Genomic DNA, 23,854 nt, shown 5'->3' with positions numbered 1-23,854 from the left:
GTTGGATCGAACTGCACATGGTGTTCGAATTTTATTATAATCGGTTAAGTGGTTTAGGAGTCTATTGAGGACAAACATTGTGACACAAGATTTATATATATTAAGATAAATGATCTCAGGAACTACTGGTCCAATTTGAAAAATTATTTTGTTAGATAGCCCATTTATTGAGGAAGGCTATCGGAAGGTTATATAACATCACGCTTAAACCAACAGGAGTGGAGCACTGCGGATAAAACCACAGGGCACAGCTAGTATTATATTTAAAATTAGTTTTTAATCAAGTTCTTATAGCAGATTAATGTTCAAATTACCTTTATTAACCTGACCTCTATGTTGACCTTAGGTGTGCAATATTGTATATTAACCCATTGACCACCGAGCGCCCCGATCGGGGCGCGACACAATAGATTATCTATTGTGTCTGTGATTCCGGGGACTGATGGATTAATATGTTAAACTACTTATATACTCAGTAAATAACATGAAGCGCTATAAGAATGATTAATGGCTGTTACTGACACTACCGCACCTATAAAAGGAGTGATTGGGGAAAATATACTTCAATTTTGGTGAATTCTTGTTATAAAACTAATTAGTAGGTTGAATATTTAATATTTAAATATTCCTTTATAATAAAACGATAAAATAACGGTCTTAGATTTAAATAATATTTTTGCACTATAAAAGATAAATACAACTTTTATTTTAAGATACTCAACAAATACAAAATTTCATATAAAGAGGATTAGTGTTATAAGTTGTGTGTTGATATCTGTCTGTGTGTGTCTCTCACACACATGGTAGCTCTCAAGCGGATAGACTGATTTCGATGAGTTCTTGCATTTGAAAAATCAGTTTCCTTGAGATGGTTCTTCACTGTGTTTGATTATTACATATAGGTCGAACAGTGAAAGAGTATCAGCTCCTTGTAAAAATGATGAAAGGGATTTATGGCGTATGATTGCTCGATTGAGGCTTTATGTGTGCCAGTATATAAATGTTAAAAAACAATAATTATTAATAGGGCCGGGGTATTTTAAATTTAATTTTCGAATGAGGGAGAAAAATTAATAGTTAACACAATTTGTTTAAGGACATTGGGATCCAGATGTTACCCCAGATTTTTTATTGACGGAAATAATAGGATAGTTAGTGGTGATTTACATTACGTAACTTGAAATAAATTACATATATTTAGTAGACGAATAATTATCTTAAAGTGCGTCAAGACGGTAGTCGGAGTTCGGAAATGTGACACATTCTTTGGAAGAGAAAAGTGCTTCCTGTGAAAAATTAAAAAAGTCGGTTACGTTAAAAACTACGAATAATGATATTCGTATATTTTAATAGTTGAATATAATACAACAAAAATGGATCAAAAAATATAGATGAAAAAAGGATGTGAATACATAAGTACCACCCATGACCCACGCCTTCTTGGTCAAACGAAATTACTATGCAATGGAATGAAAATTTTCAATTCGGTAAAAAGTAGCCTATTAATAATTATTACCTCCGATTTTAACAGACCAGACCTAAAAATCATATCATAAAAGCGCATCTTTGCGTCGTGATTGAAATACTTTCGCATTACGTGGCATTACCATACATTAGCAAGGAAAATAATTAGGGATAGTGATGTTCCATGAAAACCTCTCAGCATTAAAGTAATTAGGTACCAGAAGTGGTTGCATCGTCCACTTTTAATTAGCTTAATTATCTATCGTTAAGGTTCGTTTAACATGAACGAGACTATTTGGGACACACCTTGTGTTGCATTTAAACCCTGTCCATTAGACACAATTATAAATTTTCATTTCGATAAAATAGATAATAACCTCCTCCTTATTTTTGAAGTCGGGTAAAAATTAGTGAAGACCAAGATCTGAATTCCTTCTATCGAAAGCGAGAATTCGCGAGTTATGTACGTCCGTATTGAGACTGATAAAAGAAAAGAAGTCAAAGGTAGAACTAAAAGTGTCTTAAAGTTTAAACCATAAAAAACTTGTAGAAATAATAAAAGTTACATAAAGTGGCACGTAACACAACACAATACCTTCTCGAGAAATTATTTCTCCCCTTGTGTATTAGCGATCCAATGAAAACATTGTAAAAATACGCCCAAATGGAGTTTTCATTAGTATCGTCACGACGTCACCCCTAGAAGGCGATTATGCCATTAGCGCCACCGTGTTATGTCTATTATCCACGTAACGACTCGTCAATGGTAATTTTTCGATGAGGTGCGTTCCTCAGTCCCCAGTCAGTCGATCGCGTACTTGGGTTACTATCGTACAGTTCCTATATTTGGTCAAAATTTGACGCGCCAGTATATCCTATACGTAACGTTTGTAGTAAGCGCGGAATATTTTAAAATTATTGTTTATAATTTTTTTATTCTTTTTCGTCAGTGCCACACTAGGAATTATATGTGTAGTATTTATTATGCCACTTTTTCCTTATACGGGCAAGCATGCAGCACGTCATACTACATAACATAAATTGTAATTTAATGTAGGTTTGAAAGTAAACGAAACATTCATAAAGGGTTCGGTACATTCGCGGTACGATCAGAAAAAAAATATATCACACTGATTGTTAGCGTTGGCACAGATTCAATGTTTACTATTCAAGTCTTGTCTAGACTCAAGATGATATTGTATGTTCTGTAAATTGATCAGCAAAGTGACGTGTATGCGAATATGAGATCACTCGCGGAATTTATTATAATACAATTATGATACCACGTGGGGACTATCTATACACAGTGTAATTAAAGGCGCCATAAAGGAAAATCCAGGTCAAGTCGACAGCCTTGTGAGATTACTAGATTATAACGTGCATCTGTGCTCTTAAATTGACATAGAAATTATAGCTAATCTATGTTGAACTAAATGTAGAAAGGAATGCAATCTTGCATGCCTTCCCTTTAACACGGCAATTTAATTAATCAATTGAGATATTCAATAAGTTTAAAACAGCAAACATCTGTGGGCTGCTGTTATGTTTATTCTGGTTATTCAATACTAGCCGCTCCGCGCGGTTTCACCCCCGTGGCTCCTCTCCTGTTCGTCGTAGTGTGATGATATATAGCCTATAGCCTTCCTCGATAAATGAGCTATCTAACACCGAAAGAATTTTTCAAATCGGACCAGTAGTTCTCGAGATTAGCGCGTTCAAACAAACAAACAAACACACAAACTCTTCAGCTTTATAATATTAGTATAGATTACATAGCACGTTCTCACGTTACGATTTATCTACGGCAATGAGCATACAGTACACAGTTAACTGCGGTGATGACTACTCTTCAAAGGTATATATTTGCACGTGCTACATAGACCTGTTGGTTATATAAGTGGGTTGTGCTAGCGCCGGGTTTGAGACTAGAACAAATATTGACTTCCTTATTAGAGCCCTCGCTAACATCAGGAACAATGGTTTGCTTCTAAAGCGGATAGATCGTAAAGTGCTAATTGCATTCATAAGTCAGTTTTCTAGAACGTTCCACAGATCTCGAAGATTGGCAAATAGTGTTACAAATCACATACAGTCGTATTACTTTCGTAAATCATAAATATCCCTTAAGTTTTAAGTTTGATGGTTTTAGTATCATTAGTAAAAGATTATTCGTTCGAAGTCTTGGAAACAGTCAATCACGCATTCCCTAGCGATAAATTCTAATTTAGCTTCTCGTTCCTGTCACATCTTAAAGTTTCCCAACGTTGAGGGCATATTTAGCACGTGTGACATTTCGTCTGTCTTATTACAATCCTTAACCTAAATTAAGACGACACACTCTCTGTACTAAGAAGCTTAACTAATTCATGATTGTTGTTTTCACTTGCGAGCAAATCTCTAAGTTTATTGCCTAGTACAGGCAGTAAACTTAGTCTAGTCACGTAAGTGAAATTTGAATGGATGTTTTATGTGCGAGTACTATTTGTCGTTCTTCGATTCGAAGACGTTTGGATGTAATGTTATGAGTTATGACCAGTCTGTTAGTATTTGCCACCGAATTTCGGCGCATCCGGTGTTACATGCGCAAGAGTCGCCACATTTCCGTTCGTTACTCTCACTTGATCACTTCACGATTTTACGACGTTCATTAAGAAGAAAGCTTGAATGTTTTGATCTACGATCCACATCAATGTCCAATCGTAAATGTTGTTAATTACGTCCTAGCGTCAGATTAACATTATTTTAATTAGCTATTTAGCTACATTAATTTTTGTCATAAATTAAATGGGCGTGACACGCATATTTATGAGATAATTCCTGATCTAAAACGGTGATATAACAAAGCGCTCGATCATTATTATTTATTTGTTAAGTAGTATCATATGTTATTCATTGCTTGAATGACTACCGTGTAACTTATATCTGATCCAGCCGGCGTGGCTGAAGTGGCGTGCGCTCGCGCCGGCAAACTCATTCAACGATGTATGATGTTTTAGTTGTGACTGGGACGCGTTGACGAATACTCTACTCGCACGAGCAACGCGACCTCGTCCTTTTGACATTGTCTTATCACTTATCAGCGGTTATCTACGATCAATGAAACGGACCTCGATGTAGAGATATGACCATTCGTTTTGGCAATTACATTCAGTGTATTCATATTCGATGCACATGTTGTACCAAACATGTTATCAGCTGATCCTAATTGATAATTAATTGTCGTGCGTATCGTGATACTTGGATGCTGTTTATCATATTGGTGTAGGTTGTGATTATGGCGCGTTAACCGTAGTGTCGTACAAGTGGGTGGCATAATTTTCAAAAACGGTTTCTCGATTGGCCGAAGATGGATAGGACAATGTACGGCAAGGTGCTGCCAGGCACTTATTATCCATTCCGCTGCGCTATGAAGGAGAACGGAATATCGCCGGGCTGTGAGTATTATTTATTTAATTATGTTTAAATCGACTGGTTAAATTTTTGTGTAGTTGTTTGTTTACTATCGAGTGCATCACAGCTGTACGTGTTTTCGTTACAAATGATCGCATTCACTCGGGGTTTCGTATATCCATCCGGTGTATTTATTTTTATAAGGTGTGCCGGTGCACTGTATCCACTGACTATCCATTGAATGATGGTTACGGTTAGTCTATTTACTTTTGTGATGTCGGAATAGATTGTGGCGTTCTCTTTTGTGAACCTCGTGAACGTTGCCAACTCTTTTAATTTTAGATGTTTTAACTTGTACGTTGAGTCGTTTTGTAATATTTATTTGTCAATTCGCCTACTTATGTTTTGTTTTTAATGTTTTCTATTTATTAATAAATTTTAATTACGCTTTCTATGATTAGAAGTATAGTTCTAATCGTAGACATACATACACATTTAAATTCAATTGATAACATCGTAAAGACATATAAGATTATGTTAAGTTACCTATAATAATTGAGTTGGAAAATACTATGTACCTACCTACCTACCTACCTATTAATTAAAAAAAAAAAGATTTCAAAACTAAATGAAATATTACGGTCAGAGAGATGATAGGGATTACGTCAATAGCTCATTGTTTTCGTGCTGTATTTAATTGTGTAGCATAGGATAACAGATTAATAGGTACTTACAACATCTGTTAAATTGGCTCCATCCGTGTGCAACGTGTGCCCTTAATTATAATGATTATAACCCTTAAAATTGACAGTATCACTTACATTAAGAGTCACCGTGAAACCCCAAAAAAAGGGGACAAGAAAATTTCCAGTAAGTAATCATTTCATTGGAAATTTTAAATATATGTACGTACTCATTGTGTCTTTTTTATTGACCTAGTAAAGATAAAAGATATTGCTAAATCTAAATCTGTCCTAATTGGCAGTAATTAATGATAACATGGGCTTTTCTAGATTGAACGAAATGCGCTGTTTCCCACAGATTGTTGTAAACTTTTAGGGCGCGTTAATTTGGCGCCATTAGAGCAAGCTAACCGCGATTTCTTTCTTTGCTCGTTTTACGGTGACTATTCCGGGAAGGTCTCGTGGGTGGAATGATTTTATTTTTCTGTTACCATCGCGTTTTATTTACGGCCTTTTATATGTCTATGGGGTTTTATATTTGTATTTTACTATTTTATGGGCTATAATATAGTATATTTATTTAGCATCTGTTTATGTGCGTCTCGTCTTGTTTTAGGAATAATGCCTCATACCTACCCCACTAGGGGACACGGGACTTCATTGTATGTGTGTCTTACGTGCTTTGTGTATATAAATTTATTCCGTCAATTTATAGAAAGTAGCCAATCTAAAGCAGGTGTGTAAATTGAAAAATCTAGCTTATCGATAGTCAGATCTAAAATAAATCTTACGGTAGATCGTAAATCTTCAAAGCGTCAGTAAATATACATAGTAAATTATTTCAAACTATGAGATAAGCTGGTTTGATCGTGTTTATCTTCGGGCATTGATTAACTGAGGCAGTAGCCAAGAATTCACTTATAATGGTTAGTTTAGTTTTTTTTTAAGCCGTTTTGTGTCTTTGATAATTTTTGTTTACAGTTAGGTACGTGTTTTTTTATACGAGTATTGTTACACCATAAGTTATATTTTTATCCTTATATCAGCATAAATTAACAATTATTCACCTCGTTCCAATTTTTCCAATATTGCAGAAAAAATCTAAATCTTAAAAAAAATCCTCTGTATCGTTGTAATATTCGGAATTTGTAAAAAGAGGTAAAAACTTGAATAATGAATAATCTTAGAAATTTTAAAGGAACTTCGATTTCCTATCCGATACAGGTACTGAGTCTTACTAGTAAGAATTGTAATGTTTATCCTGAACTATTTAACCGACTTCAAAAAAAAGGAGGAGGTTATCAATTCGGCCGGTATGTTTTTTTTTTTTTTTTTTTTATGTATGTACACCGATTACTCCGTGGTTTCTGAACCGATTTACGTGATTCTTTTTTTGTTCGATGCGGGATGGTGTCGAATTGGTCCCATAAAAATTTTATTCGGATAGGCCCAGTAGTTTTTATTTTATGAGCATTTTTGTCTGTATTTGTAAATGTTGCAAGTGCAAGTTTGAAGTCGGTTGTTTTTAACGCAGTTATTGACTTGTTTCTTCTCCAAATGAGTCTACATTTTACGTTTCATCACTGCATATATCTAAGTGGAATCTTATTAAGGCATAAACAAGTTAATTTTTTATAAATCACAATAAATTACTTACATCTGTTACTTGCGAGGTTACCGCAAACAAATATGAGTCAATGTAAATTCAAGGATGGCCACCATATGTTATGATTCTGTGGTTTTGTCTCTGTAACGCTTCTAGGAATATTTGGTTACTTTGTAAAAGGTGTGTAAATCCTATATCTGATTCATTACTGAGAAGAATAAATTCGAAGTAAGGATTAAATATATCCTTGACTATTGAACCTTAGGCTTGAGGCTTCTTTCGTAAAACAACATATTGTTATGTTATTTTTAACGACGGCGCCAAATATTTTAATCTATAATCTATATGTATATTATATTATTTAAATATACCTGTATTTGTATACGAGTTTATATATTAATTTGGCACGCTCGGTAACGTAAATTATGGTTATGGTTATCAGCTTTGTGGTGTCGCGTCGTTATAATATGTATTATTAGCTGCTCCGCGCGGTTTCACCCCCGTGGCTCCATTCCTGTTGGTCGCAGCGTGATGATATATAGCCTATAACCTTCCTCGATAAATGGGCTATCTAACACTGAAAGAATTTTTCAAATCGGACCAGTAGTTCCCGAGATTAGCGCGTTCAAACAAACAAACAAACTCTTCAGCTTTATAATATTAGTATAGATTTTCCTTCATTGTGAGTGTGAAATTGGTATCATAATGACGGCTTTTTGATGCTGAATTATGTGTTTTCTATTCTTTCTTGTGGGTAAAGAATTCTATAAAATATTTGCACTCGGCTATGTGTTAAGTTGTTATGGGTTTCTTTTCCAATAATATGGTCCGGGAGCCAGCAGCAGATTTTATGACCAAGTTCCTCTCAAGCGGTAATTAGTAAAATGCATCAAAGTATAGTATTATGAAGCCTCGTGACGTCAGCTGGAGCTCGGTTGGGGGGAAGAGCGGTTGTAGCCTCCCGTATCAGCTGACGGTTTTTCCACCAAGATACAGCCAGCTGACATATATATTTATCCACAGTTACATATAAGCTATCATCAGGTAAATTTTTGTTTGAGAGGAAATAACGGAAAATAAATTTTTCTTTAAATTTAACTTTCATGTTCGAGACACCAGCTGACGTATAATACACCATGTTGTAACCAGTTGACTATTTTTTTTCGTTGAGATATTGGGTTAGCTACAATTTGACAAATTTTTAGCTGAGAGGAAATGAATGAATGAATGTATTTTTTTTCCTATGTGCGTGGGAGGCTACAACCGCTCACCCCCCCAACCGAGCGCCAGCTGACGTTCACGAGGCTTTATAATACTATACTCTCATGCGTCTGACGAATTATCTCTTGAGAGGAAATAATTAACCAAATTTGCACCTGGCTCCCTAACCAATATAATTATTGCTTTTTTGTTTTCTATGAGGCAATTAATGGATTTGTCATTCATATATGTATAAGAGGCGAGCCATCAGCCAGCGACAAAACGCTCACACATTGTATTATGTAATCTAGCGGAATTCGTGTTTTGTCGCTTAATTGAATATAACTATATAATTGGGTAAGTAGTAACATAGAGAGATGTTGGCAGAACGTGATACGATAAATTAACAATATTTCGTAAAGGGAAACCAGTTCCCATTGAACTGTGACGAGAATAAACTTGACTCAATTTCATTACGAGCTGACCTTTGCGAGGTCGGCTGACATAATGTTATATGTATGTGCTGTTGTAGTAGCTGTGCATAACATATATTACGAATATACGAATTAATAATATCATTATAATGGTTTTTTTTTTCATAACACAAGGATGTCGTTTGGATTGTATAATCCATAGTGTACAGAGGCATTTTTGGCATTTTAATAAGCTTCTTAGCATATTTTCAGAATGTGAAGATTTACATATGATATAAATAAAATTATCTTATTATATAGGCATTATACATATTAATTTTCAATTCAATGGCCGAATTCATCGGCTCATGCTCATTCCACGGTCAATGTCTGTGTTAATTGATTGTTTTGTAAGAACAGCGTGAAGGTATTATAGGAAGTTAAGACTATTGTCTCAAAATAATATTCAAATCAATCAATCTTCAACGATCCACGAAATCGAAAGTTATTTATGGTCTCATTGGGGATCGAACCCAGGTCTAATTAGTAGTTTATTTTCATCTCCACTAATTCAATTTTTTATAATAAAATAAATAAAAATAAATAAATAAAAAGCCCGTTTATTTCCAATCCACAAGAGATTTTGTTACAGGTAGTTTACATACTAAAAGCTATTTTACATATTAAAATTACACTATTTTTTTAACTTAAATTTTAATCACTAATACTAATTTAATTTTTTTTTTCTATTTATTTTTAATTTTTGACGTTATCCAGTATCAGTACCATTGATTGGAACCCCTTCTCGGGTATAGGCCTCCTCCAACTTTTTCCAGGTATCTCTGTCCTTTGCCTTTTTTCTCCATTCGTTTCCTGCTATATTTTGTATATCTTCTATCCACCTTTTTTTAGGGCGTCCTACATTTCTTTTTCCCTTCGGCCCTTTCCATATAGTTGTCTCCAGTGTCCATCTTTTGTCCGTGCATCTTGCTATATGTCCCGCCCATTGCCATTTCTGTTTTAGTGCAAATTGTAAAGCGTCGATGATTTTTGTCTTTCGTCTTATTTTTTCACTTTTTACTTTTTGTATTTTTCTTATTTTAAGTATACTTCTTTCCATTGCTTTCTGGCATGCTACTATTTTACTTTTTATTTTGGAGCTGTATGTCCACGTTTGGCAACCATATGTAAGGGTAGGTAAGACACATGTGTCCAATACAATTTTTTTTAGATGAAGGGGAAATTCGCCTTTTAAAATTTCCTTTAAGGACCAGAACTTTTTCCAACTTATATTAGCTCGCCGCACTACCTCTAGTTCTTCGCTTTTGTCTTCGAAGGATAGTTGTTTGCCTAGGTAGATGTAATTGCTGACATATTCAAGTGGCTTTCCATTTAGGAATATAGCATGTCTGTGGCTGTTCGTCAGTATTTTTGTTTTGTCCTCGTTCATTTTAAGACCTACTCTTTCACTTTCTTCATTAAGGTTGTTTATCATTTTATCTAGTCCTTTACTTGTTTCAGCGAAAAGAACAATATCGTCTGCGAATCTGAGGTGTGTAAGTTGAGCTCTGTTTACTCTTATGCCATCGAACTGCCAGTTAAGATTGTTAAAAATGTGTTGTAGTACCAATTTTTTATAATAAAAACCGCAAATTTCCAGTTTGTAGACGAGTAATGAATGGATATTTAAACAAAGGCAAACACATCATTCTTATTTATTTAAGGCTGTTATTTATATATTTTAATTAGTTGACATCATTCATAGAACCATAACATCGTGTCTTTGAATTAATTATAATTATTATATTCATGCAAATACTGTATTTAAATCTCTATGCGATTACATTATGCAATACATATTATATGTAGTTAGAGTTTTTAGGATTCTTGTGTGTAAGAATCGAGGAGGTTATATGTAGGTATATCACTACATAGAATAAAAAAGAGGCGCTTTCTCTGTCCCTATATAGGGATTAGGGACATACATAGGTCCCTATACTACGCAACGGATTTTGATGCGTTTTTTTTAAATAGATAGTGATTCTCAAGGAAGGTTTTAGTACATAATTTATAAAATTTAGATAAAGCGGGCGAAGCTGCGGGCGAAAAGCTAGTCACAAATCACAATATAAGTAGAAGATTACATTACTTATATTATTGTCTATGTATATTAATCTAAGAGTACTTCGGTGATGTTCAGGTAGGAAGTAAGTACCTACATATGTGGGAGAACCAATTTAAAAACAATCTAATACTTACTTACTAGTGTATTTTTGTTATATGGTGTGGGTTTACTTATATATGTATTTGTACAAATATGCAGTGTATTGAATAACTAGGAACGAAGGTTTAATAATGATTTAAAATAGCTCTAGTTTTTCATTTTCATTTTCAGCTACATACTACATAGTACAAGTTTCATATATTCATCAATAATAATTATTATTAGTGTACCTACAACTAATTCATAACTTCTCTTACGCACATCATTCATTCCTTAATGAATGCACATGTCTTGTATACCAAATTGGAATCACAATGGATGTGTATCACCGGAGACTCAGTCACCGGTTCGGAAGGTTATACGTGGTTATACCCTATATGGTGTCCCTATAGTGTAGGTTATGTAATTATATCGTGATTTATGTCACCTTGCAGCGTGCAGCGAGGGTAACGAGTGCTGAGTGCATGGCTGCACGGTAATTGACTCGAATTTCAATGAATATCCGAAATAGTAAGGTTGGGAAGTTGGTTTGGTTAATACGGTGAATGCCCATGAAGTTGGATTGTCTGGAAACGGTTTCTCTTTTTCACAAGACTGTTAGTTTACGATGCTCGAAACAAATTACAATTGATGGATTGAAAGGAAGTCAGGTCTACTTCCATTAATTTTAAAAATGTGTACCGACATAGACCATTTAAAATACATAATTATTAATTATATAATTAAAATTACCTACTCATTAGTAATGGAAAAAAATATTACAAGTAGAATCGCCTATCAGATGACCTAACTTAATTAAAAAGCTTTTCCTTGTTCGTTTACTGTTTACAATTCAATTATACCTAGGGATGTCACCAAAATTATCTAAAAATTTATTACTTGACATGACCTCGTGTGTGGGCATCTTAAAAATTGCTCATGATAACCAAATATGTCTTAAAAACCATTTAGTGATATTAATTGTAAAATAATAATGTATAAAGTAATAAAAATAGTTTTATAATAGGATTTACTGCGTCACAATGGGACATTAAACACGAAAAGGCTTTCTCGTTTGTTGTGAATTGTGACAAGTTTGAACGTAGCCTCGCCCGTATCTCGTATGAAATTAATAATATACAGGGTTAGCACTAATCACTTCATAATAAAAAAAGTATATTATAGTAATTACTTGATGAAATTGTGAATAAAATTTCTTATTTTTAATCACACCAATAATCAGGTATCGATATTTAATATTTTTAAATATTAAATACATTTATTTTAAAGGAAGCACATACTATCAACTATGTCTATGTCAAATCATGAAAAACTACGTGATTTTCTTTCATAAATGTATGCTTACATTCAGTAACACGATTTTTTAAAATAATTATTTCCTAAGGATATTTTACATATTTGCCAACCCTAAAGACAACTAATGTGGCATATAAATCTTTTGCCTACACAATAAGTTAAGGTAGTCTTTGATCTTCTAGCGGCTATTGTCGCTTGACGGGCCTATAAATTATATTATCACTACATAGTATAAAACAAAGTCGCTTTCCCTGTCCCTATGTCCCTATGTCCTTATGTCCCTATGTCCCTTTGTACGCTTAAATCTTTGAAACTACGCAATGGATTTTGATGCGGTTTTTTTTAATAGATAGAGTGATTCAAGAGGAAGGTTTATATGTATAATAAGATCCATTAAGTAGTGGAGAAGTACTGTTATTTTTGAGGTTTCTAATGTGATGTCGTAAAAAATTACATTTATTCCGCTTACATTGCAAACGCAGGCTGAACCCTACGAGTTTTATCAAAATAATGTACTAAGTATTATACACATTGAAAAGGTCTACAGAAAAGTCCGCGATGGTATATGTCTATCTCTTATGGATAACCCACAATAACTTTTTTTTGTCATTTACTTTTTACGACAAATAATGACTAATTTTCGAAGCGATTTTAACCAATACAGCATTAATCCTTAACCAATTAAATACCATGGATACATTGTTCATTTAATATAGATCTATATGGCCCTTTACACGTATGATTTAAGTGAATATTTTCGAAGATATTACAGATTTAAAAATTGCGGGACGTAGCGTTTGCGGCCGCCCGGCTATGTAGGTATTTTATACCCGGTGCGATGCCGGAGCGGGCCGCTATATTTTTATACCTAATATACAACGTTCACAATTTTTCTGTAGTGTATTTAGTATCAGCATTGAGCATTGCACCCGTGCGAAGCCGGGGCGGGTCGCTAGTGAGACTATAATTTGCTAAGTGCAAGAATAGAATAGATATTGTAAAATATATGTAGACTTTACTAGCTTTCCGCCCGCGGCTTCGCCTTTTCAAAGAAAAACCCGCATAGTTCCCGTTCCCGTAGGATTTCCGGGATACAACCTATCCTATGTGTTAATCCAAGTTACCCTCTATATGTGTGCTTAATTTCATTGTAATCGGTTCAGTAGTATTTGCGTGAAAGATTAACAAACACACACATACACATCCTCACAAACTTTCGCATTTATAATATTAGTAGGATTAGATATTATGTATGTTGAATGTCTGTGTGCTAATGGGATAGTGGTTAGACATAAGCTTCTTGGGTTAGACCAATAGTGTGACAAAGGTACGAGGTTTGATGTAAGGAGATAAAGAAAAAGTGAAGTCATAGGGATTGCCGATAGTATTGAAATTTTTTAGATCACAGTTTAAGGTTTAAACATTGAAATTTCATAAATTACAATATCGGTGACGTAAATACACACATAAGATTACCTCCTACAAAAATCTGTTGAACGTGGCTATAGAAGTTTTCATTTCAAAAATCGTTTACAAGTGCACCAATTAACCCATGTACACACTGCAATAGTCCTTGCTAGTTAAAAATTTCAAAGCAGTAATCCTATTTGAAAATAAACATTCACGGAACTTAACGGATTAAAATAGAAATCATTATAAGTGCTACTGTATCTTTTTCTGAAAATACTTCATTTTCTCAACAAATCGGTGAATGGCCTCATTAAAGCACTGGGCCATGCCAACCACTGTATCATTTTCTTTTATTTTTGTCTCGGACATTATTAGTTCTTAAGACGATACACAAAAAAAAATCCACTGCTTGGCGGGCGGAGTCTAATAGCTCGCTATCGCGAACGCGGGTGTGCGCGAAGTCATTCTTGCAAACTCGCCGCGCTGCCGCTGGCCGACTCGGGACAAACATGTATGGAGTCGTCATACAGTTATAATATTGTTATACATTTATTTAATTGTTGATTTATTGGTTTTATTTTCTTGCTTATAAACAAATAATCTTCTTTTTAACAACTACTTAGACATTATTAATAATTATTATTATTTCGTAATGTTTACTTTATTACAAAATAATACAGGTTATAAATAATCTTTAAAATAACAAAAAATATTGTTACTCTGAAAAAATGAAATGGTACTCAATAACGCGGACTACTGAATTGATTTAGATAGAATTTGATGCTGACGTAGATATTACATCATGCCCAGAAATGAAAGGTACTATTTCTGAAAGAAGTTATAAACCCTAATTCTTCTCAGTCAAAGTTTGGATGTTAATTTGTATATTTTTTTGTTAGTTGTTACTTAATCACGTCAAGACTACATTACCAATTTTGATAAAATATAGCTAATTGCCTGGATTTACACATAGGATACTTTTTATCCGAACTGAACACTTCTGTGGGATAAAACAGGATTCACGATATAACCTAATTCCACGCGGGCAAAGCCGCGGTCGGAATGATATTTTTTTAAATAAAAAAATTGTTTTAAAAAAAACACAAAATATATTGACGCATGTATTTATTTTTTGCACTCTATTATAATTGTAATTATTCATTACAAATAATCAAAATAAAATAGCCAGAACAAAGTTAGGCCCTGGTAGGGTAGGTAGGCAGGTACAGCAATGTGAGACGAACACTGGCTTATTTATACCAATAATAATGTATTATAAACATTAAATTAAGTTTACAACAAAAATACATAATATTAGCTAATGTGAAAACGAATCAACCAATCATCCCACAACAATGAAATGTGCACACAAATATTCATCCAAATCGGTTCATGTGATTAGGAGGAGTGACTGCAGCGCCATCTTCCGGGCCCAATTGTGTTTCCGATCACCCAGGAACTCAATTTAATATATATGTACTTACACAAAATTTTTCGAAATGAAAACTCACATTACTATGTAAATATGAATATAAACCTGTTTTAGTACTAAGCAATTTCCCGCACAGGTGTAGTAAGTATAAATGAAATAAATATCAAAATCAATTTCTTTATACAACATACTTATCTACCACCCACTAAGAAATGTAATTCTTGAAATTTTTTCGTATTTTTTTTAAAATATAATACTACTCCAATGAGCTCCTGTTCCATATTATGTCCACCATACTTCCACTAAGTTCACCATGATTGTTTATTTCTTTGCACTTTGTTGCTTTTTGCTAAAAATGGAATCATGCGATAAAACCAGTAGAGCGTTGATAACATACATTTTTGACTGAATAAAGGTACTTACGAAGGAGTGGGTTCACATTGTGAACAATCAGTGGGTTTATTTTCCTTCTGGATTCCGGATTTTTGAAAAGATTATCTATGCTATAAATGAATAAACCTTACACATTCGTTATGTACTTAAAACAGGGGTACATATCAAACATCGTCTATAATACCATTATCATCAAATTTAAAATAAAACCAACTTACTTCATTAATTTGTTCCAATTGTAAGCATTCTTTTTCCTCCAACCTTTATGTTTCTTCTTCTTATTTTCTTTATTGTCCCCATTTGTCTCATTTTGTCTTATCGTGTTGCCACCCTTTGTTACGATTGCGCGAGCGACACAAGTTCCCCGTGTGACGGCCGTAGCGGGAATGACTCGTGCAGCGATCGGGGTAGGAAGGTACAGGGCGGCTCTCGCTATATTGGCTGGTCAAGCGCTAATTTCAAGTATTTCTTGTTTATTTCAAAACCATCGCATATTTCAAAATTCTAAATCGGTAGACGTATAGGTTGTATATTTTATAGTTAATATCCAAAAAGTCGTAACTTTACGTTTGTTATTTTGAAGATGCCAGAGATTAAAAAAAAAATAACAATGAGAACTTTGTATTTTTTTTCTATCGAGAAAATATCATGGAATCATGTTTCTAAAACGGTAGACGTATTGTGTTACTATTGAACTTTCTTGTCAAGAATTTTCATCACGACAACTTTAATAATATAAACATTACGAAGGTTTAAAAAGGGCCGTAAATGTTAGAAAAATTAATTCATCACCTTAAAAGCCCACTCTGTCATTTTTCAACACTATACGACTATTTTTAAATAATCATGCAGGATGTAAATGGCTAAATGGTTTCATAATATTTAAATGGTTTTGTAAGTATTATATTAAACCTAACTTCTTGTACTTCGTTATAAATGCTATCAAACTTTGTATAGCCACGCCAATTCGTCTACGGAGATTTTGGAAAAAGTTATATTTTTGCATTTTTTTTTCCATTGAAGCTCCACTCCCATTGGTCGTAACGTGATCTTATTTATGTAAAGCCTTCCTCGACAATAAAAAAATGTCTTCCGAGGAGCGACAAAATTTTAACAACATTTCATTTCATTTCATTCATTTCATTTCATTTTCATTTTCATTTCCATCAACTTTCTCACCCAACTTTTAACATCACCCGTAATCGACAATGTTTATCAACTGTGCTAAAAAAAATTACCATGAATACGAGGCTTTATAATACTTCAAACTTCAGCGCCATCTTATAAACTTTTCACAGACTAAAATTGACAGCGGCGTGTTTCCACAACACGGAGCTCCGTGTTCCACGTACGTTCTTAGTGTAATACTTCTCGACCAGATGGCGGTGTACTCAAACATTATTTTTAAACAACCTTTCCTAGTATAAATTTTTCCAATACCGCAATGGATATTTATACACATCAATGTATGTTTTTGTATATGTTTACATGCAATAAAGTATAGCTAATTAGAAGCCGCATAATCGGATCGATATCAGACGCATCCTGCGATGTCAAAAGTGCATTGACCAGTGCAGTGCAAGGTGGAAAAACTGGGATAATTTGCGCACCTATGCCACCCTATGCCTAAGTAATAAATTCAATAAATTATATGCTTCATTGTTATGGTTCACGGTGAACCATTCGCCGGAAAAACAGGACCCATAACCTATTTTTCTGCCTTATCCTATTGAAAGAAGTTTCACCTGTTTTTCTGTTTTAATATCGTATTAATAGCTCTTTAGTGGTGTAAAATATTCGACATTGACCGTCATTTTTAGTAAGGCAATAAACAAAACATGCGGTGTGTGGATTCATAGTGATCCTAAATAGTCTGGAACGTACGTTCAGTGTTATAACGGTTTTCAAGAGGAATGTTCGATTGAAATAGTCCAGATCGATCATTTTAATGTTCGAGAAAATGGCAGGTATGAATTTTCTTTTAATATTTATTTTTATGAAAATTAGAAAATATTTTCGTATGAAATAAATACATTTAAATTTAATGTGGGTACTTTAATAGACGCTTTATGTTAATTAACTATAAATAAATAAGAAAAGTCGAGCCATAACATAAGCGTTCTAAGTGAAGAACAACCAAGTTCAAATAGGTAATAGAAAATTAATTTTTTGCCAAAATAATAAAATATAGGTATACTTATTTAAGTATGTATACAATTTTGGTGTTTCATTAGCGCTCAAAATTAGTCTATGTAAACAAACCAAAATCGGATGGAGGTACGAAACTATAGATCAATGATTAATGTTGCTAACATCTATCAAGGTGAGAGGAAATTAGCAGCAATTAATTGTTATTAGGGCCGATTTTTCAATGCTTGGATAAAACTTATCCGTCCAATAAAGTATTACACGATAATATTAAAATGTCACGTAAACTGTCAAATACGGGCAATTAGAATACGTTTTTAAAATGGTAGTATTATACATTATTCGACGAATAAGTTTTATCCAAGCATTGAAAAATCGGCTCTTAGTGTTGTTATTTTGAAAAATGTGTGTATCGATAAAGGTATTTACATAAACTATTTTCTGGATTAAGAAATGTCAATGATTACTAAAGAATAGTGAATGAGAATTACCTGTATTATAATAATAATTAAAGATTTCATTTGTTTTAATCAAATAATACATAAATGGTTTTTAAAAATTATTGAAATGACTTACTTGTCTACGTGTAGAGTTTATTATAGGTAGATACTGTATTTAATTTAAAAGTAAACAAATATAGTATACCTAATAATATAATACAAAGAAAGTACAAAATAAACAAAAGTAAAGTTTGGAAAATCCAAAAGTGCACGACTCATAATGCTCATTTAATTATAAAATATACATATATAAAAAAAACTTATTGTAGTTTTCGTTTTTTATTAATTGCAATTAAACGACACTGAATTAATTAATCATTCGCATTCAGTGACCTACAATCGTCGATTAGAATATTAAAAAAGAAAATTTAACTCAAATGATGGATTTTTTCACAAGTTATAGTGTTTTCAGGTTTCACACATGACGGACAGGAAAATTTTTTGACCTATTTCGGTGTTTTTTTCCAATTCTATTGAAGTAAATCAATTTTTAAAAAGTATGGGATTAATCTCCATTAAATTATCTCGACAATAGTATGCAAAATATCTTGATTCCGTGAACTAACAAGGCTATAATAATAAGAATAATTTGGAAAATCCAAAAGTGCACGCCTCATAATTTTTTTTTAATAAATATTTATTAATTATTATTTTTGTTTATTTAATAACAATTAAACCACATCGAATCAGACCCTGAAAAATGAAAGGGTTCTATTCCTGAGCATACTCAAGCGTAAGAGAAAAAAAAAGACTCGATTAGTAAAGTATTTCGGTCGCTATCGTGTTAACAAGAAAAAGGATCCGCACATACAGACACACGGACGTCCAAGACAGAACTTTTTTAAACTGTTTTTTAACTAGTTTAAATAACAAAAATGACATCAAAAATATCATGAACGTTAAAAATAGTGTTTTTTCTTAATATGTGTGTGTATGTATTATCTTACAAGTGCAATGTATGATACATAAAGACATTTTAAGTTTGAAAAATCAGATGTTTTGCGCGAAGTGACAGTAGTACCCACCTCAACGCTTCGCTTATGAGGCGTGCAATAGCTGCAAAAATGAGGCGAAAAAATTTTTTCGATCGTAAAGCACTCTCTGATGCTTCGCATCATGAGTCGTGCAATATTCTTTGCTCGACTTGGCGGATAAAAATCAATCTCTGCCTGCCTATATCAAAACTCCGTATTTAGAGAAAAATAATACAGATTTAAACGTTTTTGGAGAAGTATCTTAATGCGTAAGTTTTATTGTTGAATGCGTTTACCCTTTCCATGAAAAGATAATTTTAAATTGGTTTTAACCATAACGTTCATTAATTTTATGCGCGTCTCTGCTCTACAAGTTTATAGTGCTTTTTAATGATGATGATACCTTATGGCTTATATAAAGGTGATAATATTCTGTTAGTTTATTTGTAAATGTAACATTTTATAGCGTTTTAACTGATCCACTAAAACATGTCCATATTAATAATTTTAATTTTTTCACACTTATGGAAAAAAATACAAGACTTTCTTTATACTGAAAGCTTTTATTCAATCTTAAGCACTAAGCATACATAATTTCATTTCCTCGATAAATGGGCTACCTAACACCGAAGGAATTTTTCAAATCGGACCAGTAACTAGTAGTTCCCGAGATTAGCGCGTTCAATCAAACTCTTCAGCTTTATCTTAAAATATATAAATCTCGTGTCACAATGTTTGTCCTCAATGTACTCCTAAACCACTTAACCGATTATAATAAAATTCGCACACCATGTGCAGTTCGATCCAACTTGAGAGATAGGATAGTTTAAACATGTAGGTACCACGGGCGAAGCCGGGGCGGACCGCTAGTAATATTGTATAGATTACATCCTGTATGCGCATTGAGTATATTTATCAAGCTTTTTTGATCTGATTTATTTCTCCATATATGTTTTGTGATAGGTCATTGTTCTTAATGATGATGGCGGCAATATTTTTGTTCAAACGCGAAGCTTACCAAAAATGGAGTCGCCCACGGTTTTAGTCTTCGCATCTATTAATTACATTTTGTCGTTACCCACCAATCACTATGTTAACCTTGTTTTAATTAAATGCTATAATTAGTACACCATGATACCTACGCTTTTCCGATTAAACTTGGGACAGTATAAATATGTTAGGAAGAAACGGACGTATATCTTCATTTCATGCAGAGTTGCAGAATTCCGTATTGTGAAAATATCTGAAACTAGATTTCCTGCCGCGGCTTCGCTCGCGTTTGCAAAGGAAAACCCGCATAGTTCCCGTTCCCGTGGGATTTCCGGGATAAAAACTATCCTATGTGTTAATCCAAGTTACCCTCTATATGTGTGCTAAATTTCATTGTAATCGGTTCAGTAGTTTATACGTGAAAGAGTAACAAACATCCATACATCCATACATCCATACATCCATATATATTAGATATCCCATGCCAAATATTTTTCAAATTTTTATTTTTAATAGCATCGAAAAGTTTATTAAGTGAGTAATACATCTATGGAATAGTGTTATCAGTCCGATATTTTCATTTTTTTTTTATAATTATGTTCATAACTTATATTTATGATTGCTCTTGGTCTTGAGATATCGATCAAGCAATTATATTATTTAAAATGATCATGTGCGGCCACAATGGACTCGTGTTTGAATTCCACAGAGTATATAATTACGAATGTCGTATGCTATTTAATAGGTACCATTTGTCTTAACGCTCTGTTGGCCAGGGAGCGGCAGTGACCACGATTCGCTACGCTTTAGTTTTCGTCATTGTCATTTGAGGCCTTTGTTTCGCGTTTTGGATAAGCCCTTTATAATCTCTTATGGAAAATAGGTCTTTATGCTGAGCATTGTTAGATTATATAGCACTAGCTTTACACCCGCAGCTTCGCAGTCAAAGAAAAACCCGCATAGGTCCCGTTCCCGTAGGATTTCCGGGATAAAACCTATCCTATTTCCCGGGGTAAAAAGTAGCCTATGTCCTTTCTCGGGTAACAAAATATCTCTATACCAAATTTCATGCAAATTGGTTCAGTAGTTAAGGCGTGATTGAGTAACAGACAGACAGACAGAGTTACTTTCGCATTTATAATATTAGTATAGTATTATTAGTATGGATAAAGTAACTGACACTTATTATAGTCATAAGTACTTTATTTTTGAAAAATTTCAATGTTATACAGTAAAGACCGGTTGCGATGTGTGTGATCGTTAAAATAATGATAATGCTTTTCTGTTTCTTTCATCAGTGTAGAGATTTTTTCCCATTGCAAATAGGAAACGAAACGGTATCAACACAGGCACCGGCCGCGTCCCGTATTGCCATTCCCGGCCTTCGCAGAACTGCACCGAGATCCGCTAGTCTATGACCTTCCCGGGACTTACTAGTTGCCGATACGATTATCGCCCACACGGCCCCATTAGCTGCCACAATGTATCGGAGATCACGGCGACCCACAGAATGGTGCGCCTAGATTCAGCGTCCGAGCCTCGTCAGTTGCAGCCTCGACAGCCATTCGGTAACGTCTCTGCGCGCGTTGTGTCTTTTGGACATTTTAATTACTTCACGAGAATAATTTAAAGCTTTGTATACACTGCCTACTTTGTATGCATTGCGTTCTTACTTTATCGCGCTCGTAAGTGGCAACTCAAATTTCGCGCCAAAATGTGTTCACGTTTGAAAGTGCCAGTACGTTCGTAGATAAAACATAATTTTGAATTTCGAGTCGGAAATAGAATGAAGTGTATCGAATGTGAGTGTTGTCGCGGTCAACTTGAAACGATTGGCAACGGCCGGTGTGATAGATGTGAAACGAATTGGGCAATTTGTGTTCGTAAGCGTGGCCACACTGCGAGCTGGATACGTCCTTTTGTGGAAATTGTATTTGGAACGAGTGAAAAGCGCGCGAAATGTTGCTCGAAATTAAATATTACGCGATCAGTTAAAAAATTGTTGGTCTACATTGCCAACCCTCTTGACCTGTTCCCGTCTAGATTGTGAGGCTTTTTATAGGAACATTGGTGTTAGTTTTTTACTTTGAGATTTGAGTGTTTTGATTGCTTCATTGGGTCTTTATGTAAGCAACGTTTGACGTTGTTCCCTCAAATGTCGACAGATAATAAAAAGGCATTGAATCTGCTTGGCGCCACGGGACGCCTCGATTACGCGGTTGTAAACAAAATTAGGACGTAGCGTAAATACCAAGAGAAGTGTTGGCATTCGCTTCAACTTTCAACACTTGTAGGGAAAAGAGGTCAAATGTTTACATGCAAAGGGGATTTACGTGAGCCTGTTGTGTTTTGAAGTGGCGAGATTTATAGAGCGTTTGGCCTTTTGTATTAAGTATCTGACGGTAATTCATAATCGATATAAATATTATATTGTCTGTGAAAAACTTATTACCAAAATTTACGATTGTACGTATGTATAATATGTTACGACCACGTTATAATTTGGAGATAAAAGCGAAATGGCCTGCGTTAATTTGCCAAATAAAATAAAGTTTCGTTCATTATGAAACTTTATTACGCTTTAATAATGACTAATAAACGTTGCTAATAAATCTGTGTAGATGTTTTTTTATTGTAATAAAGTATAATAACTAATAAGCATAGCTAGGTACATTCAAAATCGTGTCAGGATTTAGTTGTATAAAATGTACAGACAACAATTATTGTCGTAATAAATGCAGCTCATATCATTTACCGGTCAAATGTGGCTACTTGACCACATTTTTTTACTTTTTCTTAGCTAACTTATTTATGTTAAACTTTTATTAACATTTTATGATTTGTTCATGTCATGAATGATTTCATCATTCACTTTTACTAGGTATTTCTTTAAAATATATTGAATCTGACATTATTTACAAATAAACGTAATACAGGTCAAGTTGACACTGATGTGGTATCTTGACCTTGCACATCAGTTTTCATAGGTAGATGCTTAACATTCTTGTTTTAGGCTAAGTTGCTATTACTTTTGCACGCCTCATAAGCGAAGCGTTGAGGTGGGTACTACTGTCACTTCGCGCAAAACATCTGATTTTTCAAACTTAAAATGTCTTTATGTATCATACATTGCACTTGTAAGATAATACATACACACACATATTAAGAAAAAACACTATTTTTAACGTTCATGATATTTTTGGTGTCATTTTTGTTATTTAAACTAGTTAAAAAACAGTTTAAAAAAGTTCTGTCTTGGACGTCCGTGTGTCTGTATGTGCGGATCCTTTTTCTTGTTAACACGATAGCGACCGAAATACTTTACTAATCGAGTCTTTTTTTTTCTCTTACGCTTGAGTATGCTCAGGAATAGAACCCTTTCATTTTTCAGGGTCTGATTCGATGTGGTTTAATTGTTATTAAATAAACAAAAATAATAATTAATAAATATTTATTAAAAAAAAATTATGAGGCGTGCACTTTTGGATTTTCCAAATTATTTAAGTCTTCGACTTTTTAAATATTGCAGCTCGAAGCTTTACAATAAACTGTTAGGCTCTGGCTACCTGGTCAAGTTGCCACGGGATTTGTAATGATTTCATACAAAGCATTACATGTCGGATAGGGTTGTCACAAACAAGACACAAATTTTAATGAACTATTTATTTATTAAACTAAATTTAATACATATGTATATGTATATTACTTAATACTTATAGGTATTTATTAAT

General features: G+C 33.7%; 1 protein-coding gene across 4 annotated transcripts in view; it reads left to right on the top strand.

The window, feature by feature from the left end:
- The window catches only part of Pax (paxillin), a 50,695-nt gene that overhangs the window by 1,175 nt on the left and 25,666 nt on the right, over positions 1 to 23,854 (top strand). Inside the window, exon 1 of one of the 4 annotated variants that reach the window (XM_089698927.1) lies at positions 4,465 to 4,898. The exons of 1 other annotated variant lie outside the window; for it this stretch is intronic. In XM_089698927.1, the coding sequence (XP_089555053.1) occupies positions 4,811 to 4,898 (88 nt within the window). In that variant the 5' untranslated portion in view covers positions 4,465 to 4,810. Of the gene's footprint in view, positions 1 to 4,464; positions 4,899 to 21,669; positions 21,809 to 21,910; positions 21,926 to 23,854 lie in introns of those variants that run through there. 2 more of the 4 variants (XM_089698925.1, XM_089698924.1) reach the window with 2 other exon arrangements.

The sequence above is a fragment of the Colias philodice genome, chromosome 9, assembly GCF_061535455.1.
Source record: "Colias philodice isolate Cphi_HAF_F1 chromosome 9, ilColPhil1 Martin Lab GWU primary, whole genome shotgun sequence".
NCBI lineage: Eukaryota > Metazoa > Arthropoda > Insecta > Lepidoptera > Pieridae > Colias > Colias philodice.
The sequence above is the reverse complement of the archived record's forward strand: the minus strand, read 5'-3'. Positions and strand labels throughout refer to the sequence as shown.